General features: G+C 39.6%; 2 protein-coding genes across 3 annotated transcripts; both read right to left on the bottom strand.

Moving 5' to 3' along the window:
- Nucleotides 1-9982: 9982 nt before the first annotated feature.
- ap1s1 (adaptor related protein complex 1 subunit sigma 1) lies at nt 9983-19629 on the bottom strand. The gene is made up of 5 exons (XM_008303399.1): nt 19460-19629; nt 15251-15429; nt 13318-13426; nt 12891-13028; nt 9983-12454 (listed from the first exon to the last, which is right to left on the bottom strand). The coding sequence occupies exons 1-5, from the start codon at nt 19460-19462 to the stop codon at nt 12407-12409; spliced, it is 477 nt and encodes a 158-aa protein (XP_008301621.1). The 5' UTR covers nt 19463-19629; the 3' UTR covers nt 9983-12406.
- Nucleotides 19630-21006: 1377 nt separating this feature from the next.
- serpine1 (serpin peptidase inhibitor, clade E (nexin, plasminogen activator inhibitor type 1), member 1) lies at nt 21007-26925 on the bottom strand. 2 transcript variants are annotated; one of them, XM_008303398.1, is made up of 9 exons: nt 26816-26924; nt 24380-24618; nt 23822-24046; nt 23524-23718; nt 23228-23426; nt 22969-23069; nt 22575-22661; nt 21849-21932; nt 21007-21739 (listed from the first exon to the last, which is right to left on the bottom strand). In XM_008303398.1, exons 2-9 carry the CDS (start codon nt 24615-24617, stop codon nt 21702-21704), a joined length of 1167 nt encoding a protein of 388 aa, XP_008301620.1. In that variant the 5' UTR covers nt 24618; nt 26816-26924; the 3' UTR covers nt 21007-21701. The 2 variants fall into 2 exon arrangements, with proteins under 2 accessions (XP_008301620.1, XP_008301619.1); XM_008303397.1 differs by lacking the exons at nt 21007-21739; nt 21849-21932 and having other exon boundaries at nt 22443-22661; nt 26816-26925.
- Between the last annotated feature and the right edge of the window lie 623 nt (nt 26926-27548).

The raw sequence follows: 27548 nt of genomic DNA, 5'->3' as shown, positions 1-27548 counted from the left end.
CAACAACATTACTATAAAGGTTTCAGACATTTTTTAAGAGGTTCAGAATGATATGTTGTCATTTTAATTATCTGCGCTAAACTATATATTGATAATTAATAGAAAATTTGATACACCTAAGGACCACCTCTGGCATACCATTTGGTTTTCCACAATCATATCTGATTCATGATCCAAGTTTAAATTTCAAAGCTCATTTCATTTCATGATGTGATCTGGTGATTGAGAGACCCACCCCTGTGCTTGGTGCTGACATTTTCTATACGCTGAGCACAACAAGAAAAGTGACCTTAAATGGCTGGTTTTGAACGTCACATCAGCTTAGCTGGGCAACACGTAACCTGTTCTACCTTCTTTTCAAGACATCTACAGGTTTGTCTATTCTGACGTCTTGGGGTGCTGTGAAGTGCACACAGTAAAATCAAAGATCTCTCCAGACAACATTAGAATAATCTGCTCTTGGCAACAGTGTTTGCTGTGGTTAGTTTTTGGACACTAAAGAAATCTGCAGTAATTTTGCCTCCAATAGCATCATTAAAATAAATAAATAAATAAATAAATCTGCCATTTGAGTGGGATTATTTCCCCTCATTCAAATATACAATAAAACACACATAGAAATCTTTTCTGATGGAGTGAAATATTCAGCAAAAATCCCTTTTTTCATCTTTCAGTTAAAGCACACATACTTCCAGAACCAGCAACCAAATAGATGGCTCTGCAGTGGAGGCAGTGGAGGTTTAATTAAAGGGGATATGTGATGCGTGATGTCCAAACTCACGATGAAGGATTATGATACATAAAAATGACTGATCTCATGATCCACATAAACAAAACACACCAGCTTGGGAAAATCAATCTCATTAACTCCTCACAAGGTAGCCTTCTGGCCTGAGGAGTTCTCATCATAATTTATAGACCACAAGCAGAGCGGACCGACAGTTCTGAGAATTAAAAAAAAAATAAAAAAATAAAAAAATACAGCCTCATCCAGATTTAACATGAGTAACCTCTATACAGCCCACACTTGAGATGTACACATCATAACCCTCAACAAACACGGACGTCAGTGCTATGCAGACATTTGGGACACGACAAAGGGCTGCCATTGTCACTCTCTTTGTGGTGTTATAACCTTTTTTTTTTTTTTTTTAAATTGAACGTCATCGCATCGTCAAAAATCGAACACAAATGGAAATAGTCTGAGGCAGTCTTCAATCTAGTTGTTTGTGGAAAAGCAAGTCATGGTGATGGCTGGAAATGACGATAATTGTGATGATGATAATGAGGATGGGGAGGAGGAGAAGGAGGAGGACAGCACGGTTGACTAAAAGCAAAAAAAAAAAAAAGAAAAGAAGAAAAAGGCCAATTCAATTAGCAACAATTTAAAATTCCTGCTAACTATTGATTTGAAAGAATTCTATTTTTTTGGAATCTCCAGCTGTCCAACACCAGCAGGCACCAGGAATCATCTCCCTCTTTTGTAGGCTGCATTTTTGCTTTTTTTTTTTTCTTCTTCTGATGAACAGCATCCAATCTTTCAGATGCTTCAGAGTTCATTCTTGTAATCACTGCTGAGTATTAATGATGACCCAGGCTCAAGCAAACGTGTCTCTGGAGAACACAAGATAAAGTAATGGCAAAATAAGTTGTCACTTACTTGCAGTTCAGTGGGAGCAGCGGGGGATTCCAGCCTCCTCCCCCCTCCTCGTCATTCACACTCAGCTGCTGGAAGTCCTGCTGTCATACACACAAACCCGATGCGCGCGCTGGCTTTTTGTTGTTGTTTTGTTGTTGTTGTGTGGATTTGTTGTCTAATGTTAACGGTCGTGTGTGGGTTTTTTTTTTTTTGCGGTCTTTTTCTGCGCTCCTCTCCTGTGGGATTCCGCTTCAGGTTCGTCTGTTTTCAGCACTAAGGCTTACGGACAGCGGCTGCTGCGCTCTTATACATCCGCCCTCCCTGCCCACGTGATTCATGCGTCAGCGATCCCCATTGACGTCACCAGACTGGGTTTCATTCATAAGATTTTTCTGCACCACCACCACCATCACTCACCCCCTCCAACCCTCCTCCTTTCCTCCTCCTCCCCTCTTTAATCGAACCAATTAGCTGAAGTCAGTCCTCGAGCTGCTGAATGAACGGATGCTGGTGAATGAATTTACAGTTTAGGGATGCTATCTCTCAGGGCCCTAATCTAACCTTTCTGGGGCTTGCATGAGTTTAGGAGCTCGTGCCTGCCTCAAGAAAACGCAACGTGTTTCATCATGGAGTCATTTCTGTAGGCCTTCAGATGGAACGCACACAATTAACATGAGAGCAGGAAAACAGACTTACTCAGAGCATCAACACAGGCCAGATAAAGAAGGCATCAACACATGAGCATCATGTAGCGCTATTTCTCTTATACTTGCACATATTCCTGCTTTGCTTCACGCCTGATTAGCTACTGTAATTTGGAGAAATTTGGAGCAAAAGCTCCTATACCTGCAGTTAAGATGACATCTGTGTCACCACAAAACCCTGTGAAACCGAATTACACAAACATGGTGGTAAAAGGACAGGACAATGCAAATAGTTTCTCTCTGAGGCTTGTACTATGAAGCAATATTAGTGAGTCAGAGAGGTATGTTGAGCTTAAAGTTTTCAGTATCATGAAGGTGGTTCTCTTTTAACCTGTCTAAATTTCCATGGTAACTTATGCTGCAGAGCTAACCTGGTCAGGAGCAGGGTAAGTTCAGATTTTGGGATTCAAATCGGCTGCAAGAAGCATCTGTTTCCGAATGATTCTATATGAGTAATACAGATTGTTAGCTGAGGGAATGTTATATTTGTTTGAACCTGTTGAACTGTATGTTACTGTTCCATTGAATGAGGCCGCGCAGTAACAGAATCGCAAACTGGATACATAACATTGCCATTGGAACCCGACATGTATTCAGGTGGTGATGCACAAATCGAACAAATGTGCTTTTATGTTTTGTCCTGATTTGCTGTCAAGTCTGTTTACACTGCTGGTGCTGCAGCTGAAAGAACAGAGTTTAGAAAATGGATTATTCTACTGGTATTTATTACAGAGAACATTCAATCAGTAACATTAACTTCAGTTTGATGTGGCCAAAAATGTAAATGATATCCTGCATTATAGGAAAGTGTCAGACCTAAATGCACCTCAATGCAATGTCATGTTTTAATATATGAAGTTTAAAGTTTAACAACTTTAATGTGCAGCTGCCAGTTAGAAAAAAAACAGCTGCATTAATCTATAACATAAATATATTACCACACAATCAAATATGGGCTGCAAGGTGGCTCAGTGGTTAACATGTTCTCCCCGTGCAGCATGGGTTCTCTGTGGGTTCTCCGGCTTCCTCCCACAGTCCAAAAACATGTTGAGGTTAATTGATGATTCTAAATTGTCCGTAGGTGTGACTGTGAGTGTGCTTAATTATCTGTCTCTAAGTGTAGCCCTGTGACAGACTGGCAATCTGTCCACGGTGTCCCCTACCTTCGCCCTGAGTTGGCTGGGATAGGCTCCAGCACCCCCGCGACCCCAGTGAGGATTAAGTGGGGTATAGATAATGGATGGATGGATGGACATTAAAATATTTTCGACCAGCATTCCTGTCTTCTGCTACTTGCAGCAGCAGCTCTTCTTCTTCTTTTTTTTTTTTTTTTACCATCATACACACACACATACACATGATCGTTTCAGTTTGAAGAATAAGAGTCACATAATGCGTTAAACACACAGAGAGTTTGAAGCAGAAAGCATAAGATAACAAAACAGCTGATAACCAGCTTTGTGGTATCTGTTAACTCTGACTGGAGTTTTTGTTGAGCCGGCTTACACAGACAAAGCCTGGCTATGCCAAACTTGTAGTTCAGCCCTCTGGTCAAACCATCTATCCATCCATCCATTATCTATCCACCGCTTAATCCTCATTAGGGTCGCGGGGGGGCTGGAGCCTATCCCAGCTGACTTAGGGCGAAGGCAGGGGACACCCTGGACAGGTCGCCAGTCTGTCACAGGGCTACACTTACAGACAGAAACCAAGCGCACTCACATTCACACCCACGGACAATTTAGAATCACCAATTAACCTCAACATGTTTTGGAGCTTGTGGGAGGAAGCCGGAGAACCCGGAGAGAACCCACACTGAGAACATGCAAAGTCCACGCAGAAAGATCCTGATGTCCTCACCGGAACGCGAACCGGCAACCTTCTTGCTGCGAGGCAACGGTGCTAACCACTGTGCCATCTTGCAGCCCCTGGTCAAAGCAACAGATAAACAAATATACATGAAAGCGAGCCACAACAACACAGGTCACAAACTGATCAACATCACTTACAATATAAAAGAGAAGACAGAAGCTCTGGGTTTATTTTCTGGGTATTTAGTGGCCGTGGCAGTAACATGGCTGCCACCAGCAATCAGACTTCTGTTCAAAATAAGACACAGTCATAAGAATCTCAATTTGAAATAGAAACCCCTGACTCAGTGCTGTGATAAAGGCAGAATAAAACAGTTGGTTTTACTAATAATTAGGCAGCTCATCAGTTCTTTACTGATGTGGTAGAAATAATGGCAACTAATTGTCAATTTGGGATCCTATCAAGTCATGTAGCTTAGCTCTTGCCATCAAGTGAATGTCTGAAACTCACTCTTGTTTCGTCTCAGTTTCTATACCGCTCTATTTCTGTGGGTAGAGTTTCCAGTTATTCTGGAGCCTTCCTTTTTGCACGTAGTCTCACACCCGATGGCAGACAGAATCGCAAAGCGAAAGTGGGGCTTCAATGGAGGCAATCCAAATACTTATGGTATTGAGTACACTATAACCAAGACATTATGCCATCTACATTTACTTTGTAGTGGTAGGTTAAACCAAAAAAACTTGTACATGGATGGATGGATAGTCACGCATTTATATCAACATATATAATTAAAGCTCCAGAAAGACCTTGTTAGTGGACATCTGAGTTAAAATTCCAGAATACCCTGACTTATTTCATGCTTGTTTATTGGCCTATGGTTCACAGACCACCAGGGGTGAATACAGTGTGTCTGCAACAAAGGAGGTTGTATTTTCAGGACCGCAGTTGTAGGATTACATTTCTAGGACACTTAATTTTCATGTCACATACTGATTTGGATTGCAAAGGGAGTAGTAATGATTGCATTTTTTCCCAGAATGAATCAATGAATGTAAATCAAATTGTATGTGTTTAATATTAAAAGCAGTTCTGAGGTCCTCAATTGGACAGAATCATTATCATTAGCTTACTAACTATAGCTGTCGGTTCTTTGCATTTCAGTAACTGTCTTGTTTGGATCAGCCACCAAAAAGGACAGAGACAGACTACAACGGACAGACAGGACTGCAGAAGACATCACTATCACTACAACCTGTTCCAACTCCTTCCCTCTGGCAGGCGCCACAGAGCCCTGAATGCTGAAACAACCACAGACAAAAACACTTCCTCCTCACAGGTTGTATCCAGGGTGTGATGGTACTTGCCTGTTTCCTGACTCTGGACATGTACAAGTCCTGGATGGAAGGTCGGTCGCCCATAGTGATGTCATCGGCAGTCCTGTCTGTTCGTTGCAGTCTATCTCTGTCCAGAGTCAGGAAACAGGCAGGTACCATCACACCCCAGATACAACCTGTTCCAACTCCTTGCCTCTGGCAGGCGCCACAGAGCACTGAATGCTGAAACAACCACTGACAAAAACACTTCCTCCTCATAGGCCATCACTCTTACAAACATTTAAAACAATCAGGAACAACTGATGAGTTTGAACAGTGAATCACATAGGTACATATTGTACATACTATCATGTACCTGTTTGATATCATCCAAGAAACGCTGCTCTCTGTTCCATTGCACTATCATCAACCTACCTCCTGTATAAAGTATGTCAATAACATGGTGTTTTTTTATTAACTGTATTTGCACTAAACTTCGGTTCAGTCATTTTGCACTAAAACTCCGGTTCACTTCAAACATGATCTTTTCTACATGTCTGTAGTTGTGCATCTTACTTTAACATTCATTTTCCTTCTGTAACTTTTTTCCCTTGTTTAAATGCAAGTATGTTTTTTTAGTAGAAGTGCTTTGAGAGCTAAAGACGATCCAGAATCAAATTCCTTGTACATGCTCACATACTTGGCCAAAAGAGCTGAATGTGTTTCTAAAAATATTCAGCTGCAGCTGATAACTGTGACTCTGTGAGGCAGTCTGTCTGAGGTGAAAAAAGTACACAGTGAGACTTGCTTTTGGATCCTGATCGATTCTTTCTTTATGTCAGGGATAATTTATAATTCTAATTATTGAAGAATCCTTCTCTCCTTGGAGATGCTTGTGGATCCGACCACTGTCTGATGCAGGTATGTAATAAACAAAGAGAAAATAGTCCTAACCAGCTCGAAACTAAAGTGCCAGTTGATTGTGACAACTCACCTGTCTGATGTGAAGACAAGCAGACCTACACAGTGAGTTGCTGTCAGATCCTGGCTGGAAGTGATCCACTTTCAATGTTCTCTTCAGGATCATTAAGAATTACAAGAGTTTATTGAAGTTACCAGTGTGGCATTGTTCCACTTGTGCAAATGTACACAACTCTCTCTCTCATATGGATCCCAATGGTCCTTGATGCTGCAGGGAAGGAATACTTCTATACATACAAATCACTATTGGTGAGTATAACTATTCTAAGTTGTTGGTGTCTCTTTTTCCAATCACAGAAATGGACATTTGGACATTTCCTTTTGTAGCCTGATAGGGTAAATAGTCCCCTCTAAAAAAAAAAAAGAACCCCTTTAACCTGAGCTAGGTTCACACATACAAATTCAGGCAGAGCTGTTCACCTACCATTGAGAGCAACTTGGAGTTCAGTGTCTTGCCCAAGGACACTGGGCAGGGAGGAGGGGTTGAGGATCGACCGGCCAACCTTCAATTAGTGGACAACACGCTCTAACATGCACTCAGCATGCTCATTTACCATCAGATGGGCAGCTGGGGATAGCTGGTAGAGAGGGCTGTCTACTTATCGCAAGGTTGGTGGTTCAATCCCTTGCCTCTCCACATGTCGAAGCCATTGGTGTGTGAGAGGGTGAATGAGAAACACATTGTAAAGCGCTTTGAGTACCGCTAAGGTAGAAAGGCGCTATGTAAGTCCAGACCATCAGATTACAGGATGAGATGCATGTCAAGAAGGGGCTTTTGAGAATCCTTTTGACCGTCCCCTTTACACTTTAAAAATTTAAATTAAAAATTACCTGCTTTGCTTATATGGAGCCATCAAATCAGCATCAGCCTCCAGGGTGAATGTTTGTTTACTCCATGTTTTACCATTTCAGCTAATTGCAAATAATCTTAGTTACAGTATATTTTTCATCCAAGACCTTTTCATGTCACAACAAACGAGTATTGTTGATGGATGCATTCCATGAGGGCAGCCTTGCTTTTGTACAAACTGGTTTACTATCATGGCTTACTGGAAACTGTTTCATCATTAATTCTATCTGTGCTTTTCCTACTGTGACAAAGAGAAATCAAAATATCTGCTATAAAAAAAGTCTAACAAACAGTGCTGATATGGTTAGTCGCCCGTCCCTCCATTTTCGCATTGTTTTGTAATGTTGGATGTTTGGCATTTTAAACAGTTATAATATGTACTGTATAGCCTATATGGATTGATTTTACAGACACAGGTTAAACCCAGGTCAGAAAATCAAAAAAGAGAAGAGTTGGTGTACTTCGGTCCAGTTGTACATTTATCGTCACCTACGAAAAGTGATGGTGTGTGCACAGAGTGGTGTGATGCATCAAGTGTGATAGTGAGTGTGGCTGGCACTTTTTCCCTTCAGCTTTCAGCCATCACCGCTGCTTAGCCCTGAATGGACATAAAGAAGGCCGATTGAAAAAGTCTTTCACGGCAGCACACAGCCACTCTATTATTAAAATTTTAGCTGCATTTCTTCATGGTGCTACACATCAGCCAAACTGTACCCAAACAGGGCTGGTTGGCACACGTGGCAGAGAAATCCAACAGCCTAAATGGCACAGACCCCAGGTGAGAGAGGTCAATGTATGGCACCACAAGGCCAGTTAGCTGCGGTCACTGAAGGGCAACCTCCAAAGTGCACCGCTTAGCAACAGGTTACGAGGCATAGCTTTTGCAGACAATCTTCACCATAGCCCAAGGTGTGATGTGTGGATAAGAGCTTGACCCAACTACTGGATTGACAGAAGCCCCGCAGTCACAGAGATTGTGACGGTAGCAGGATGAAGAAGCTGGAAGCTGCCAACAAGAACTCTGCACACAGGTGACTTACATGTGAGGGCTCTGCTTCGTAGAACCTTGTGCAACGACGAGGTTTCAGCAGCTGTGTGCATGCTCAGGCAGACCTATTCAGGGACAGCACTGCCTGCCCCAGAAGGGGAAACCCTTGATAACAGAGGTGTAAAGAAAGCTTGCTCAGAACACAGCTGGCTGGCAAACCACAGCCAGCAGGTCTTCTCTGCTCTACAGTGGTAGAAAATGCAAGGAAGTGAAAATAACAATGGTGTTGTGGAATGTATGGATCATGTTGGATAATGACTCAAGACCTGAGAGAACAACCGCTCGGGTTGTCAATGAGCTGGAACGCGATAGATTTTGCTGTCCCTTAAGAGACAAGGATGGAAGGCCAAGCGCAGATCCAAGAGTGTAACTACTTCGGATTGGCAAACCATAATGGAGGAGAGATGCCATTGTAGCTTTTGCAATCTCTACCAGGATTGCTTCTAATCTGATTATGTTCCCCACTGGTATCTCAGAAGGCATCATGAGACTACATGTGCCCATAGGAAAGGATTACTTTTTCAGTTTGTATGCATGTACAATGACGTACCTGGAGGAAGACATGAAGCCCTCTTCCAGGATTTGGCCAAAGTAGTGGACAGTGTACCAAGGGAAGACAACCTTCTCATTCTAAGGGACGTGGACGTCACACTACATACAAGGCCATGACTGGAAATTTCGGCATGAGCAAGAAGAACACCAATGGTGACCTCCTCCAGAACATGTGGCTTGCCCAGGAGGTAAGTATCAAAACCATCTTCTTTTGCCAACCAGACAACAACTACCATACCTGACGAATGATGAAGAAATCCAGGACTTTCAGCAGAGAAAGCGCAATCTATGCAATGGGAAACTGCAAGAGAATTCACAAAGAAGGCTTGCACCTTTCATGGAAATCAAGGCCAAAATCCAGAGGAAGGTCAGAAAGAACAATGGGTATCAGTATTTAAATTTCTTAACTCTCATATTGACATAGTTTTTAAACAGCCTCTATCCAACAACAGGATATGAAAATTCCTAAAATTCAGTTACTGCTTTTGGTTTTTGTGTACCACCCCAAGCCATACTGTGGCCCCATCTTTCCACCTCTATGAAAAATCTCCAGAGATGCCCCTGTTAATGTTTAAAGCAATCAGTTTTTGAGCTGGCAAGCTGTTGCTCCAGGACAATGTGCCTATCCACACAGCACAGATGGAAATAAGCACAAATTTAATATTGTAAGTGAGTAAGTCGCATGGGGCAATAGTTCAAAGGCATATTTGGCTGCTTTTGCTTTTTGCTTTTTTTGGGTTCCTCCCACCGTTGCCAACCGCTTGCTCAGAGGGAGTCCAAAGGCAACTTTGGATTGTTGGGTCCTCTGTTTGAATTTGTAAGATCTATACCTTACCATGTTAAGTGCTGTGAGATGGCATATGTTGTTAACTGCACTATACAAATAAAATTGACTTCAACTGACTTTTGTGCCTGCTACCTGCAGTCTATGGACGAGCGAATGGTCCTCGAGCAGCAGCATGCCAGCTCAGAGCTTTCCTCTCCTTTTTTTTTTTTGATTGTCTCAAACATTTAAGTTTCTGTGGAAAGAAAGTGGTAGAAGAATTTAGATAGCAAGAGAGAGAAAGAGAAAATAATCAATTATGAGCTATTGGACATAGCCTTCAAATTTTAATAATATAGTCAACAAATTAATTCCGTCTACAGCTTTTTATGAAGTAACAATAATATACAGTACAAACACACCACAGCTCACACACCAGTTTAAGACTAAATACCAGGAGTGTAACATTTCATATATTCACTCTGTATTATCAGCTCTAACCCTGGTACAGGTGCTGAGGAGAATATGTACATGTGAGTAGAGCTGGGTTCGGTGGATATTTTTTATTGTGATAAACATTGATGGTAACTGTAAGTAATTAACATCAATTGTGTAACTTGTAAATTTAAACTTGTCTGTAAAATGAATGTGCTCTCTAAAAGCTGGTATCTGTAGTCAGTCAAAAAAAATAAACATAAGACATCACTGTAGTGTCACCAGAGGGCTGTGTGTTTCTGTAGTTCAACAAAGAAAACTGAATGGCAAGTCTTCTCTGGTGAAACCTAATCAAACTGGTCAAGAAACATCAATTTGAGGAATTTGCAGATCTCAATTCACTTTCAGTAGCAGGAGATCCAAAGTTTCAGTTTAGTATAGTTGTACAGGTTCAGTTTTTACAGAGATGGCTCAGAACTTTCAGTATTTGAATAAGTAGCTACAAAATATTGACAAAAAGGACTTTTGATGTAAAGAGGAATCAGCTCTGTATCGTGATTCAATAAAATACTATCAAACTCCAATTGTGTAAGCATAAATAAAAGTTGTTTGTACATTTGCCGTACCACACATTGTTTAAGAAACTTCTAACACTCCCACTCACTAGACTAACTCATTCGCCTGATGACAAGCTGATCTGAACTAAATCAAACTGAAGGCAAGTTAAGACCGAGGCATCTTTTCAGGTCATTAAGGAAATCATGTTGACACAAGATGTTGAGCTAGACTTTTTTTTTTTAGAACTGGGGAACAAGCCACACCTTAACCTTAAACCTGAAGTACAGACCCAACATGACTCTGTGCAACTGTTGCTCCCATAACCAGTTCAAAATTGGTTGTAGGCGTACTACTGCATACAGGAAGAGAATCCTGTTATTTTCCTTTACTGACTTATGTTACCTGAGCTGCCGTTGCTCATTCTGCCTAACCCATTCTGCTGGCGTTTAACACAGACATCAAATTTTCCCATATTCAAAAATAAAAGTTAAAGCATTGTAAAAATGTGTATGGAACAGTAAAATACATTTGTCTAAAAGCCAGTTTATTCTATTGTACTTTCAATCCATTCGTAGTACCAACAGAACTGTACCTGCTGTGCGGAGGGAAACCAAATGGGATGTGATTCTCAGACGCACTTTGTTAAATTGCATAAGACAAACTCAAAATTTTAATCTCATCGGGTTCGTAGGTCCACTTACAGGACATATGGGTGGTTTATATGTAAAACAATCTGTTTGAGGCTGTGGTGCATATCTCAAATGTGTTTGGCTCACTATTCACAATGCAGTTTTATTACCTTTGCGTTCGGTAAGATGGGCCAATCAAAAATAAAGGAAGAACTTCCAAACAGTACAAATCTTAAAATACCAAACACAGTTGAAATAAATTTGATACACTCACAGAAAAATTTTGACAGCACCTCTGAATTCGGTAGTACACGAACCTTTTCAGAGTGGAGCCATAAAAAGCAAAGAAAAAATTAAAATTCGGCCCTCAATCCGGTTGGTAATCTGATACTTATATCTTTATCGGCAACATCTGGGGACACCATGTCTCAACATGGTTTTAATCTAATGCACAAGACAACAACTGAAGCCATTGTAGCTGCCACATTATCTAAATTATAACTGAGAATGAGGGTGGATGCTAAAGTTATTACCCAACCTACCAATTGTAAGACCTTTCTAATTCAAGCTTAACTGATGTGCTTGTAGTGGTCATGTGCTCATGCTGTTCTACAACACTGAGTATTTTTTTCAGTCTTGTTACCAAATTCCTGACCAAGTCTTAGTCCTAATTTAGTACCCAACAAAGCTCAATGACAGGATATGCCTGTTCAACCAGCATTTTTGCATAAAACTCCAGTTAAACTGTAAATCTGCCTCATTGTGACACAAAGATCAGTATGCACTGTAGTTTCCTTTCTTAATTCTCTGATAGCTCCTTTTCACCCCTTTCAAAATATGAGCACACAACTCTCCTGCAGCCACACAAAAAATTTAAACGTACCCCATTTCCGTTACCTCACACTTAGGTATCACACGCACACGCACACAGACAGACAGACACGCACACACGCAAACACACACACAGCTAAAGGGCCTGTCAACTGGGTAGAGTCTCTTCCCCAGTTAAAAACTGTTCATCAGTCCCCAAAGACAGGCAAATACACAGAATCAAGCATGTTTCATCCCAGACGGTGCCGCCCCCTGCCTTGTATCTAGAGTCTCTCACAACCCTGCTGTGCACTATGCCAATCCCATCTCCTCCAGTACACTCCTGGGTGATTCATCCTCCTGCAAAAACAAACACAAAGACATTAAAACAGAGCATACAATTACACTATTTCAAATGTGTACACGAAATGGACATATCTGCACTAGACATAAATTCCTACAATCAAACCTCTTTCAGTTACATTGTATTGAGCCATTTTGCAAACCCAAAGCATTCAGAAATTACATGCTTGCAATTACAGTTACACTAAATGACTCCCCTAAGGCTGGCTGAAGAGCCTCAGGACGCTTTTTTTTTTTTTTTTACTCACAAAAACATGTCTGGTCTTTGTGTCTATGTTGCACATTCACATCTGTATAGACTTCAGTGTGCCAGCCTGTAGTAGCTGGGCAAGCCCATGTAGGTCCATAGCATAGTGGTCCTTTTTGTGATAATGTGCTAACCACTAACCCTACATGATGGAAGTGGTGGGTTAAACTCTGAAGTCCTTGTTACCTCCTGCAGCAGGTCAGCTTGTTCAATGGCTTTAAGTACACTCTTCTTAGATGTGTCCTGTATCTCTCCTCCCATCAGGAACTCGTCTAAAATGAAGTAGGCCTTCTCAAAGTTAAAGATGATGTCCAGTTCACACACCTGCACATACAAACACAAGTCATCCATTCTTTCTATAGCAGGGAAAGTCTTGACACGTTTTTGAACAGTCCAACTTCTTTTTTGACCCTGCAACCTTAATTTTTAAATCGCATGCAGAGAAGAGTTGGCAGTTCCGAAACATCACAGAAAGACACCTTCTTGTATATCTCCTCTTTATTTTTCTACTGTTGTCCCTATATTTTTTGCACAACATTTTACCACTAATTTTTCCTTCACCAAATTTCCCTGCTGTGGGATTATTAAAGGCTTGTCTAATCTCATCACTTACACTGCCAAAGTATTTATCAAGCAGCTCTACGAAGCGGTGGATGACTTCCAGTGTGATCAGCTCATTGTCTTGCTCTTCAATCGCGCAACAGAAATATAGGCTGGCATACCTGCATGGATGTACACACAAATACAAACATGGTCAGTGTTTTTTCATGACAGAGCAGAAAACAAAATTGCATGCATATTTTAAAAATAAAGCCATACAGATAGACATGTAAAGTATCGACCACCATGCCTATTTTGTTTTCACCAAAGCTGAAAATTCTAAGCTGCAGCTCCTTATATATATATATACATACATATATCTTTTCTATATACCCCCCATTCAGAAGCCCATTTTTCATATTCTGTTTGCACTATTTCTTATATTTATATGTACTTTTTTTTCCTGTCTCGTATATGTGTACCTCTGTTGAATGCTGCTATCAACAATGTGAATTTCTCCACTGTGAGATAAATAAAGGCATATCTTATCTTATCTTATCTTGGATAGCTACTAGATGTTGACTCCAAGGAAATGACAGCGAAGGGATTTTTACACATAAACGAATATCATCCTACACTGTGTTTACTAAAAAATGGGGCAAATTTAAATATTCATTCTAATTCACAAACAAACACGGAAGCCTCTTACAGTTAAGATACATTAGAGGTAAAATAGATTGCTTCCTTTAGCTGTAAATAGTTATAGTATTTATCTTAAATGTCAGTGATCACATTATGGTATATAATAGTGATTGGTTCAAAACAATGTCCTTACAGAGTGCTACTTAAGAATATTAACTTATTTAAGTATGAATGAAAGTAAAACAATCTTAATTTTGTTTTGAATTTGTTGTTTTCTTCCAAGAAATAAATAAATAAAAAGTATTGATAATTGTACCATTGGTTAAAGGCTTTGGGCTATTGATCAGAAGGTTAAAGGTTCAAACCCCTGTCATTGTTGGGTCCTTGACAAAGGCCCTTAACCCTACCTGCCTTATCATGGCTGACCCTACACCCCTGACCCCAATTGGGGTCTGTGAAAACTGTATTCACAGTGCTGTAATGTATTTGTGAAAAATAAAGGCTTATTGTCCATCTTCCAAAGCTGCTTTCAGACATGAGACATGGAACATTGCTGGGTTCATCAATCCGCTAAAGTGATGGGATTCTGTTATTCAAGCCCCTTTCATACATAGGTCATTTATCCGTCAATATTCCAGTGGCAAGCTGTGACTAACGCTTTGAGACGTATACCAAAATGGCAGTGATGGGACAAAAGCTTGTGCGACTGTACTTTAAACACACTGTTCTTAATCTGATGTCAAAGCTTTCCAGTTCTGGTTAGTCACATGAAGAGATACCATCACGGAAATAGATTCTGTCTAATGCATTTCTGTAGAACGTAGGCAGTTATAGTATATTGCAGTGGATAGCTGGGTAACTTGCGACAACTTGACAGCTTGTGCTCAAGGTGTGTAGCTGTCGCATGTTACGCCCAGTAGAGGGAAGCAAACACCACACAATGACAGCAGACTAAAGTAATGTTCTACAGCTGTACTAGTCTTGAAAAACATCTGCTGAGCAGTTGATAATTTTTCTATAAAAGGTCCCATATTGTGCCCCTGTTTAGTTAAATAATTTAAATTTCACACAATTTCAAAATTCAAACCACACTCTCTGTCGAAAAAGTTCTGTCTAACCCATAGCACGAAAACATCCTGTTCTCACCACAACTTTGTTGCTATCTCTGATACAGGAAAAGCTCTTTCTTTTGCTGAAGTCTCACACAAGAAGATAAAAAAACATATTTCCTCTCAGACTCCTAACTAAAGTGTGAAACTTTTGCCCAGAAGTGTCAAAAAAAAAATACTGCCTACAATGATTACACTCCAGAAAACACTCCCAGAAGTCAGCAGTAATGTAAATTTAGGATAGTGTATTTTTACCTTTTATAGACAATCTTGAGGTCTCTCCATTCTAGAAAACTGCACATCTTTGGTTTGCGAGCAAGCACTATCTGCATCAGCTCCCTGACCATCTTCTTCTTGTCGCGCTCAGCTGTGGCTGTGTACCACTTCTGCAGTCGCAGCTTCCCCTGCCGGCTGAACAGCAGCATGAAACGCATCTACACACAGGCAGGGGAAACAAGATTCAAAACAAGAAAAAACTAGGAAGAGAGGAAAACATTCATGACAGGAGTTTGATACATATTTCATGAAGCTGTATCTGCCAAACATTGAGAATAAACATTGATTAATATTGCTGGTCAAAAACAGGAAGGTGAAACACTTAGCTGTAGGGATGTTATTTTCTTTCTCACTGTTAATTGCAAGATTAGATCCAAGTATCAGTCATTTGGGTCATTCCATCTCAAATCATTTTGATTAATGTGTGCCCAAAGATGGGGCTTCATGATGGCTTCACTTTTTAAAACATTTTCACTCCCCTATAATATTGTACTATTTAATCTACTTGTCCAATACAGCAGATTCTATGATGAGAAACACCAGTAGAAATTTCTGGATTTTTTATCTTAAGTAGTTCCTGAGATGGTTCAAACAGCCTCAAATTTTCAATGTGCAAAAAAAGTGGGGTCAGCAGGCAATTTAAACAAAAAATGTTTCTCTCGGTAAATATTTAATATTCAAAGCTGAAATTTCTTTGGAACTCACCTTGGAATTATACATAGATTGAGATTTTGAAAAATAAACGTTTCAGGCAAATCAGAGATGTTCAAGCAGAAATTGTTCAAAAAAAATGTGATGATGTGAGATGGAATGACCCAGTTTCCAGACCTCATGACACCTGTACTGCAGTCAACATCAAGTCTGTTTATACTGTGGAGACACTACACAAAAGAGAATATCATGCAGGGCTCCAGACGACCTTTTTTTCGAGAGCGTGCGAGTTAAAAATTCTAGTGGTTGCATTGGTGCATGATGATCATGAAGCTGCATTAGTGTCGCTGTAACCAGCACAGGAAGCTGCTGTGTTAACCGCAGTGGTGAAAAGTAGAACTTCTACAACTTCAGTGTACGGCGCTATTCCCGCTTAAAAATGAGGTCTCCTTGTGAAAAACGGAGTGCACCTGCATCTGTTGTTTTTTTCACCTCATAGAAAAGGCCGCAACGAAAAACCAAAATAAAAAAATCACTGTTTTCATTTTGGACAAATCTGACATTAGAAAGTCAGTTTTGGTTGTACACCTGTTTGAGCACACCACAGATAACAGCAGCTACCGCAGCTTGCAATGTGGGGCTTTTAGGGAACATCGGTAAATTGTAGTGTCTATGATAAGAACATGTTCAGCAAGTCATATGTTTTGCCTGTGACCAGGTGGCGAAAAGTTAGTCTGGAGCCCTCTCATGTCGAACTATTTTTTGAAATTTACAAACAATTTTATGTGACCTGTTTAGCAAGATGTTTTTTTTTTAAATTTATCTCTAGTCAATGTAATTTACAGCTTAGATTTAGAGTGAATATTTATCTGACCAATATGTTGCTTCTTGCTGGAAATGACACAAACTAGTGCAAGAGCCAAGGTGTGTTAGGACAGGGTTCTACAGCCCAACAGCACATGTAAAGTAAGATGTTACCGAAAATTATGCACCTTGTCTTTTACTATATGAAGCAACATTGCACAAATTAAAGAAATTTGTGAAAGATTTGCATCCCTACTTTGTTTGCATCTCATACTGTGCTACATTCTACAATAATATATAGTTTGCCCAAAAAAAAGACATGAAATGGTAACTTTTTTTAAGCAAAATAAAACATTTAGATCAATCAGTAAAAGAACCTGATAGATTAATTGATTGAACAATACTTCTTAGTGTCAGCCCTTATAAAAACAGCCTGCAGTCAGTGTTTGTCACGTGACTGCTGTTCACAGCTCAGTCAGTCATGGATTCTCAAATTCTCTGCCAAATTGTATTTATTTTTTGGTGAATTTTAAATAACACATGTAGAACATAGTGATTTTGATGAAATGTGATTTTAAGCTCAAATTTGTTATTAATTTTAAACATGATTTGCTCAGATATTATCAAAAAAGTCGAATATCCAATGATTCGTGTGTTTACAGTATCTTGCTCTGATAAATATTGTAATTTTGGTGATTTTTCAAAACACTGGTTTTGGGGTTTAAAGGGTTAACCTTTCTTTGTTAGAATGACGTGTGCTTAGGTTTGTTGTCTTGCTGCATGATCCACTTTTTTTTCTAAGATTCAGTTCGCAGACAGACGACCTGACATTATTCATTGGAATTCTCTTTGTATTGTGGCTTAATTTTTTAGCAAATTGCAGATGGGCAGCAATGTTTGTTGTTTTGGAGAGTCGCAGTTTTTCACTTTGCAGCCCTGCCTTTCATACCATTGTTGTTCTGTGTTCTCCCAGGGATATATTTATGAACATTAACATGAGCTAATGCAAAAAAAGGCCTTTAGTTGTCTAGAAGTCATCCTAGGTGTCTTAGTCACCTCAGAGACTATTACACATCTTACTTTAAAAGAGAGCTCTGCTGACTTCGATAAATGATCTGCAAATCTTAGAGGTTCACATACTTTTGCCACTCGCAGCTAAATAATATTGAATCATTTACTTTGTAAAGGTCGCCTGCCACATTGGCTGAAAACACCTCTGGAAGTATTACATTCCCACGACTGTGCTTGGCTGTGAGGATGGTGTTCTTGGGGTTGAATTCTTCCCCTTTCCTTTACCACACAAAAGAAAGTCTAAACATGTCTAAACATTTTGAGTGCCATCCTACTACAGAATTTAGGACCAAAAGCTTCGTTGTTTGCCCAGGTGAGCTTTTCCAAATGTCAGGTGAGCCCTCCTGGGTCGAACTCCACGGGCTTTGGACAATCTCTGCTAGACTGGCTTCCTTGAGAGGTTGTTACATTTGCTCAAAATCATCAGGATGCCTTTGGTGGTAATCCTTGGAATCATTTTGACCTCTCACACGAACATTCTTGCCAGAGCTGGGGTCATTTTTTGCCTTTGTACTACACCCTTTGAGATTTTTCAGAGTATGGAACTTCCTTTACTTTTTGATTATGCTTTACACTCTCTACATACATAGAGGCCACAGTGTCAATAATACATAGAAAGTTTAAAATGTATCACTAACATCTTTAACACAGTGTGTTCCTGTATTTCGTCACTTGTTTGCTGGCAAGAAGATACCTAGTCAAATAAAAAATTCACTATAAATTTAAATTTGGCGTTTATATGTTCACTTACATCAGCCTGCTCCCAGTCTCGCTCTGTCTATGTTGTACATGACAAACACACAATACGGGAGGCGTGGGTCCTGTTTGTTGTACCGAGGCAGGATATGTGGATGAGAATATGAAGTATTCCCTTGGATGCTTATTCTAAACATGTCAATTTGATTGGTGCAGAAAAGTTTGTGACTGACCAAAGCTACTTTTCAGTAGCCCTACTGTTTTTATTTTGGATTATAAAACAGCATTTTTGATTTTATGCTAAAAGCCTACTGTACAGTGCACTGCTGATTGTAAATGATTTATTCTAACCATTTGGCATTGAGTTTGTTGTTTCACCATCATTTCCAGCCACAGTTGTCATTGTACACACAGCCAAGAGCAACAGTGATCACACACAATATGAACACACAGTTCTTGCCATATGGTGTACCAATAGATTTGAGCGATGAAGACACATCGTTAAAAACAAACATTTTCTGAGCTCTATAATGTGATTAATCTTTTCACTCCTGTGTGATTAAATCGTAGGTTGGCAGCAAGTTATAGAGATGCAGCCGAATAACACTTAGTTTCGACGTGGACACTGACAAAAAGCTAAGGCTGCACGTATTACCTGTACCGACAAAGTTATCAAAATGTTAAGTTGACCCTTGCCTGTCGTGCTAAATTCCAACATTATTGAATGATATTCGGCCACAGCTAACATGGCACGGGTCATACGCTGACTGAAAGCCACACACTGTATGAGAACAATAGAAAAGTTTCACAGCGTATGATGCTAAATAGAACGTTAGCTTGCAGGCTATGCTGACAGAAGACAGGTGGAGCTACCGCAGGTGGACACTTCCTGGAATCATACACCTTGCTAGCATTAGCATAGCTTAGGTCTCGCCTCTCACAGACAAATGAGAGGCAGTAACTTACCATTTCGTAGGGTTGTTTAATTATTCTGTCACGCTTCAAACGAACTCTTCTTCTACACTGCTGGGTCCGACCTATTTTTACAGCTAACGGTGAAAGTCCATGTCTGTGTCTGATAGGTGTCTCTGCTAGAGCTGAACTGAAGCCCTTCCTTGGCTGCTCCACACAGCTCCTCCTCTGGTAAGCATGCGCACTAAGCGCAACATTTTTTTCCCTGAGTTTTGCCTCTCAGGTAACACTTCCTTCCTCCTGATGTCAATCGAGCTCTCAAGTATTTTGTCCCTTCGTTTCTACTGGGATATATAATAATATCAATGATTAAACAAGAAGAAATAGATGTGATTTAAAAAAAATAATAATTCAGGAATTTAGTTTGGAAACACAGTAATAACTATTAAAGTCAAAATTAACTTGATGGTTGCAGTTATAAAATGGATGTAATTAACACAGAAGAATTAAATTATCTGAAGTTGACAAGGAGCACATTTAATCTACTTTGAGTGAAATCAGTTTACCCAGTTTAACTTTATCTTTGGATTGAGACAAGGAGAACTATGCAGCTGTATAGCTATTTTTTAAAATTATTATTATTTTATTTGATAACCTAATGCCAAGACATGTCTAAAAAAAATCTACCAAATTGTTTTTTTGTGTGTACAGCTAAATAATTGTTAACCAGAATTTGGCAATTTCACTGAACAAGAAATTAGTTGACATGAAATATGAAACCTGTTTTGACCATATAAGGTATATAGAAATAACTTCATCAAGAGGTTTTTCACAATAAATTTCCTTAAACGCTCTTCTAATAAAGACTGAGCCTCTGAAGTAACTTCTGGTCTTTCTTTGTAACTCTCTGTGAGACACCTAAGGGAGCTGGAATAAGCAGCTCAACACCCAACAGTGTAGTGTTTGCTTAATTTTATATATTGTGTCCTTTTTTATTTGTTACTCTTGTATCATGTCTATATTATGAATGTATAAACATTTACCATGACATGTACTGTATATTATGGGTTATCCTTTGTCATTTGGTGTGAAGCATTTAGTGATGTCTGATTCAGAAAATTGCTATACAAATATGATTAAGAGGTTTCATATTAGCTTCATTTTAATGTATCACAATGCCAAGAGTTCCTGCATGTTGGCACTCTGTGGTGTGAACATACTGTTACTTTAACATTACGCGGTGTTACAAGTTTAAAGACGTTCATACATTTGGAATTAAAACAACAGTTTGTGTCTCCACAAAAAAGTTCAGTTAAGTTTCTATAATGTCTTTATGACATATTTTGACTGTGTGGGAAACTCAATGTATGTGATATTGAGGCTTACGTTTTGGCATCATGCTTGTGTGAGTTGCCTATGGATCAACATTGTCTTTCTCTAATTGTTCTAATGCACAATACCATGCTTGTAGGTACTTCTGAGCAGAGTGGGACTTTAGCTCTGGTAGTGTCATGCTATGACTTTTGACTGTCAGGACACAGGGGGTCAGTGTTGACTTCCACAAATCTACTTTCAACTAAAGCGACCACTGAGACTGCAACTTTGTAAAAACCATTGAATTTAATAAATAGAAACACTGCAAAAACATAAATGCAACTTTGTAACAAGGCAAATCAGAAAAATACACAATACAAGGAACAATCTGTAAGAACTGATAGCAAAAAATACACCTTCTTTTTGCTACTTATGTAGCCAGTCTGAATGCAGTAACATCTCTCTCTGTAAAGTACATGCTACTCACAAAATAGACTAATTATGTAAACAATAAATAATTAAGTAATAAAAATAAACTCATTTTCATGGCGATGTGGACGATGAATTAATTAATGATACATTCAGTCATCATTTTGGTAAATAGGCTTACTGCAAATCTTGTAAGGTCAGCAAGTAGGCTATAATGCTTTAATGTTTTAATCGCTTACAGCAGTAATACTGTTGCAACCCCTCTTACTATCCACACCGAACTCCATGAGATCTTCTATGAATGGTGATGTTCTTTCCAAGGGAGTTGATGGATCAGTAGGGGTCCTTTAAAAAGCTTTGATCTGTTATATTGAATATAACCTGCTCCGGAGTGGGTTAGGTGTTAGATATAGGTTACTATGAAGATGTACCCAGTAAGAACTGAATCATCGTCATAGCCCTGAAAACCCAGGGTTAAACCTGAAGTCACCTCAGCAACCCCAAATTATGTTTCATAGCACAGGCTTCTGGTCTTTGGAGTGGGTGATTGATGTTAAGGCTGGTTGAACTGACCCATGAACAGAACGGCACCTGAACACAGAAAACAAAAAACAACAACATGAGATTCACTCTACCTGGACAGCTCCACTAATTGGTATTGTGAAATAGGATTTCTATGAAATTGTATTTAGATTGTTACCTGTGTGCTTCTGCTGGATAAGGAAGAGAAAAGGTCGGTCCAGAGTGATTTCCTCCACTGCCATACGGGAAAACATAACAGCAGCTAAAAGATAGAAGAAAAGAATAAAAAATATTTAATGGAATGTGATTAAGGGATGTGTACAAAATTGGCTTTGGCTCTTTTTTAAACATCAGTTCTGATAAGAAACCTGTGCAGTGTTTTTCTTGTCTCATAATTGTCTGCTGTAGTTTGATTAAACACAGAATATAATTAGGAAAATGTAACTTAGCTGCATAATATTATCTGAAATAATAAATGTCTAAAAACTATATTTAGCACTGTGCCTATTTACGAGACTGGACCATAAATTAGTCTGTTATTACCTTTTATATAATGGTAAATATTCCAAGTGCACCAACTAAGTTACACAATTTAAAACATGTTGTTTTGAAAACCGGTAAATCTCTTTAAAACTACATGAAAAGAGAAAAGCTAAGGTCTGTGTCTCCAAGTTTATTACAAATATGTGGTGTAGTATCTGGGACTCCTTCAAATTTCTATATTTCACTTCGTTTTGCACGAAAGCTTATTTGAGTTAAAAAAAAAAAAAAATTCAGGAAATGTGAGGTTTGACTGCATTTAAAGGATAACTCCAGTTTAAAACCACTTGAGTTGTGTTTTTTCTAGTTTTGGCAATCATTCTGTGAGTGCATATGAAGGAGAGAGGTTCAGTTCTGAGGTTACCTGATGCCGCTGCTCCTTTGGTTCCCTCTTCATTAACCTCAATCTTCACTCTCTGCAGGATCTTTGACACACAAAGCCTCTCTTCAGCTGAAAGGCAGAAACACACACACAGATTAGATGCCTTGTTCATATGATTGCATTCTGCTTACTATGTTTCTGTGACATGATCATGAATAAAAAGTAATGTGAATTGAATGTTTTTGGAGGGATTGCAGATTGTAATTGAGCCTCATCATCCTTTGCATCTGTTCCTTTTATGGAGCCACTAAACTGTATCCACAGATTTCCTACTATGTCTTTACAAACACATGCAAAGAAAACTGTGCACTTAAAAAAAAAAGAAAAAACAAGTTTTGAATGAACTCAGTGATCTGTGAATAGGAGGTCAACTTACAGGTGATGCGTGTGAAGTCAGCAGCAGCCAGGTTGAACATGTCACCCAGTCCCATGTTAAGCAGAACAGTCTTCAAATCCACCTCAGAGTTCAGAGTAAACCTGCAAAAACACACACAAATCCGCTGATTTAGTTTGGTTTGTTTAAGGCTCAAAGCCATGTAATCAGTCTGAATCACAGTTTTTTTTTTTAGCTACTCACAGGAACACACACGCACACACACACACGCACACAAATACTCTAACCCTGTCTCCTTTACCTGGGAAAGGCCAGCTGCCTTTTGACATTCCTCAGCTCTGCTCTCCACTGCTGAATCTTCTGGCTGCTCAGTTCTGCGCTGAGCACACTCAGCGGAACCTCCGGCTCAAAGGGTGACACCAGGAGCATGCTCAGTGAGTTGCCTTCATACGGAATCTCAATTACATCGTAATCCACCCCATCAGCGGTCACAAACTCCCCTGTTGATTAGGGCAAAGGAGAGAGTTGTATTTTTGTTTTTACTGAAGAAGCAGAAATCTGTCATCGGAGTTTGACAAGTGCATTGGCTCTACTTACCATAGTGGAATTGGTTGGTGAGTCTCATCATGTGTACAGGCACAGTGCTGCCATTGGCACAGTGGAACATCCTTTCCTGTGTCAGTTTGGGGTCAAAGGGAACCTTCCAGAGGCCTTGGAAGTGGAGGGCATTAAGAAGAACCAGACGGGTCTCATCAGTCAGAGATCCAGATGCCAAGAATTCAGGGATAGCACCTGCAGAAGAGACAAACAGAGGTCACATGGGTAGACACAAAAAACAACCTCCTTAATAGCTATAGAGGTTGCACATTCATTGCTAGCTGGTGGATGTCAGTACCTGCAGTGTGGTCTGAGACCCAGGCGTTGATTATGCTGACAGCCTGCTCTGGATTGGTGAAGTCCACCTGGTGAGGGTGTGTTTGGAAAGCTTTGCTCAGGACTCGGCGGTATCTTTTCTCCAAACTCATCTTCCTCTCCACCATCACCCCACTGGCTATCTCCAAACCCTCCTCTCTGCCCAGGTCCGCTTGTAGGAGGCGCTGCTCCCGAAGCATCCCTCGTTCTGCAAGAGAAGCAGCATGACAGGGTTTTTTTCGATGCTCTTTTTTTTTAACCAATGCTCCAGGCTACCAAATCCACACCTCAGCTGTGACCTGTAATACTGAAGGTCTTATTTTTACAATTTGCTTTTCATTATTGTTACTCTTCATATTTATCATGCATTTATGAGCTTTGCTGGTTTTAAATCTGTGTTTTATATGTTCTATACCTGTACAGCACAGGATGCAACTGATTTTTTGGAGTTGTTGCTCTAATGAAGTTCCTAAGAGACACTACAATTGGCCCACTTCCTGACAGATGATTCAGAACCTCTCCTGATCTATGTTTTACTCACCTTGCAGAGAAAAGCCCATTGCTGTAGTTAGGGCCTCACGGGTTTTTCCATCCGCACCCAGCTGAGCCATGGTGAGAAGAGATGAAATACCATATGGGGAAAAAGCCACGCTCTTGTTCATGGAGCCCTGGGCCAGCAAAGAGAACACCTTCAAGCCAAAGTCAGTCTGCTTGTCCTGCAGAGAACCCAGGCCCACTCTGCTCATCGTCAGCAACAGGAAAATAGCCACGCAAAGCATTCTGGGAAAGAAAGAAGACAATCGGTGTAAATTTGATTTGCATTCAGATTTAGTTTGCAAGTAAAACCTTTTTATTCAAAAAACATCTTCATCTCAGACATCTTTTCCTAGACTCAACACACACGGTCCCCTTTGAAGGCGCTCTGACTCGTCTTTCCACTAACATGTTAGGATGCGTCAGACATGGCAGTGTAAATATAACAGCTTATCCCAAGAGAGAGCAAAATCTGTTGGATGAATATCAACAGAGCAGAATGTTCCATTCTTGAGAGATGAACAAGCTTTTCTTTTATAAGTGACTCTGCGGGGAAACCATGTTTATTTGTGGGATGTTTCCAATTAAGAAGAAACAGTGCTATAATGCAATGCTCTAACAGGAAAGAAAAAAAAGTTTTATATTCTGGAAAATTAACGAGTAAGAAAAAAACAAACAAAAGAAAAACAAGTTTGAACGAAAAACTTAACGATGGTAGTGCATCAACAAAACAATAAGAAAGTGAAAAACAATGCATCCTTTAGCTAGGCTCTACTTGTCCTTTTGAAGGTAACAGAGGGCTGATGTACATTCTGGACAGGTTGCCATCACAAGGTCAACACAAAAAACAAACCAACCATGCACACTCACACTCGTATCTACAGCCAATTTAGAATCACCCACAAACCTAACATACATTTCTTTGGTTCGTGGGAGAAAACCTCACCCTAGTAACGAGGACAGTATGCAAAATCCCCACAGAAATGCCCCCTAAAAACAAGTTTGAACCTAAAATGTTCTTGCTGTGCTGCAGTAGTGCTAACCACTACGCCACTGAGTATGGCTAAGATTAGGTTTGGTTAAGTCCCCAGGAAATTTATATAGGTTTACGCAATGTCCATTGACCGACGTGTGTGTTTGCATGACTCATATTGGATTTTAATGCATTTCCGTGAACACAGTGTGTCAGTAAAATTGGTTTTCCACTGTAGGCATCAATGGAGTGTCTATAGTTACAACACTGGATGACAGGTCAGCGCTGTGACCTAAGTCTCTGTTTGTGCAATGGCTCACTTTCAGCTCTGAGCAAACATACTTTCACTGTCAACCGCCAGAAAAGCACACACAGTTGAATTATTCAGTTGTGCAAAGAGTCCACTGGCAACTACTCAAGTGGCTGAAGAGTGTCATAATGCTTGTATTGTGTGTGATTTTAGAACTTCAAACACTTTTTATCTTTCAAAACAGCTTTGATACTGCTCAATATTTGCAGTATTGGATCAATAGATATACAACTAAATTCACTCTGAAGTCAAGTAATACATCATTAAGGAGTATAAAAATGATATAATTTGATTACTATGACTATATAACATTTTTATTATTATTCTGTATTTTGTACATTTTACTATGTCTTGCTAGTCATGCATACTTTCAGTTAGAAAAAGTGGTTTCAAAGCCATAACATAAGCATGTTTAGAAGATATGTCCTACAACTCTCGGTGCAGATGTTTGCAGTGAGTGATTTTATATGATTTTTTTGTTTGTTTTTTGAATGGCAGTCGACAGGAAGATTTGGAAACATGCTGGAAAATGATTTATAACTGAGGCAACATTAAGCACCTGAACATTTGCTTTACTACTAGGTTTTAAACATCTACATTAATGTCTTCTCTTATGAATAAAATTGAATTAATGCACTGCAATGTTACTGTTGACCACTGATGATACTATAACAAAATGATATGAAAAACACTTACAGATACAGGAACACCTCAAGAAATAGTGTCAAACTGGCAACACTCAATAAGCCCATGATCATTAAAACCTTTTCTCTTAATGACAACTATATCTATTTAATTCTGGTTACTGTGGTGAATAAATCAAACACCCCTCTTCCTATTTGCCACTGTTTTAATGTTCAATATTTCACATTTTATCTAGACATGTTTGTGCTTAATGTCTTATAATCATGAGGCATTTCATGTAGCCATGCATTACTTCTCCAGTGTTTTGTTTTTTTTTTTGTTATTATTTTACACTAACAGACAGTAACACATCAACCACATACAGACATTTAAAGTCAGTTTGAACCAAACACTGACAGTGATTCTATTCCCTGTGGCTTTCCAAGATTCTGTTAATGCAAATCAATAACAAAAAAGTCTGCCAGCAAACTCTAATTGGTAAAACTCTAAATGTTTAGCCGAGTGGAAGTCCTTACCTTGCGATTGAGGTGTGTAGTACAGCTGGATTCTGTTATTTCAACTTGGTTCTTCTTTTCTGCTGCTGCTGCTGCTGCTGTTTGAGTCTCACTGGCAAAGTTTGGATCTTTTTATAAGGTAGAGCTGCATGGTCTGAAGCTCCACCCCCCTCCTACGCACACGCACAGACACGGGGAAGTTATTAGGAAGGATGACGTCATCCAAACTGTCTGGACAAACTTCCTTTTCATGAACATACACATCCACTCTCCCTCCCTCTCACTATCAACTGTCTGTCTCTTCTGCTCAAAGCATGACAAAGCATATGGAAAATCACTTGTCACTTAACTGTTTTTCCCATTTCACTTGCACGCACACACACACACACACACACGCACACACATACGCACACACACACACACACACACACACACACGCACGCACACACACACACACACACACACACACACTATCTGTCCTTTTTTTTTCATTGTCAGTACATTTCCCCGGAGGAGAAAAGACAGTCATGTTTACTCATGGCTCACGTTGAATGTCAGGATGTCTGAATGTGAAAAATGTTGCAGGTTGTCATTAGCTGGGTAACAGCCAGGACAAAAATACGCTGTGACTCCCCTTTAAAAAAATAAACACCAAATAGTTTTCTCAGTATAATAGTGTTCTGTGATGTTGTAATCACATTATAAATGTATTATCGGTTAAATACATGTGAAAAACAGGACTTTTTAGCTTAGC

The sequence above is a fragment of the Stegastes partitus genome, unplaced genomic scaffold (genome assembly GCF_000690725.1).
Source record: "Stegastes partitus isolate 25-593 unplaced genomic scaffold, Stegastes_partitus-1.0.2 Scaffold1998, whole genome shotgun sequence".
Taxonomy (NCBI): domain Eukaryota; kingdom Metazoa; phylum Chordata; class Actinopteri; family Pomacentridae; genus Stegastes; species Stegastes partitus.
This window is presented reverse-complemented; position numbering and strand designations above follow the sequence as displayed.

Excerpts from the sequence above, each read along its gene's own strand:
- ap1s1 (XM_008303399.1), bottom strand. Across the intron at positions 13,427-15,250 it reads CTCAAGATTGTCTATAAAAG|GTATGCCAGCCTATATTTCT; the intron begins GTAAAAATACAC and ends ACATCCATGCAG. Across the intron at positions 13,029-13,317 it reads TTGATAAATACTTTGGCAGT|GTGTGTGAACTGGACATCAT; the intron begins GTAAGTGATGAG and ends TTGTATGTGCAG.
- serpine1 (XM_008303397.1), bottom strand. The coding sequence starts at position 24,617 with ATGCTTTGCGTGGCTATTTTCCTGTTGCTGACGATGAGCAGAGTGGGC. Across the intron at positions 23,719-23,821 it reads GGTCTCAGACCACACTGCAG|GTGCTATCCCTGAATTCTTG; the intron begins GTACTGACATCC and ends TCTCTTCTGCAG. Across the intron at positions 23,070-23,227 it reads AGGCAGCTGGCCTTTCCCAG|GTTTACTCTGAACTCTGAGG; the intron begins GTAAAGGAGACA and ends GTGTTTTTGCAG.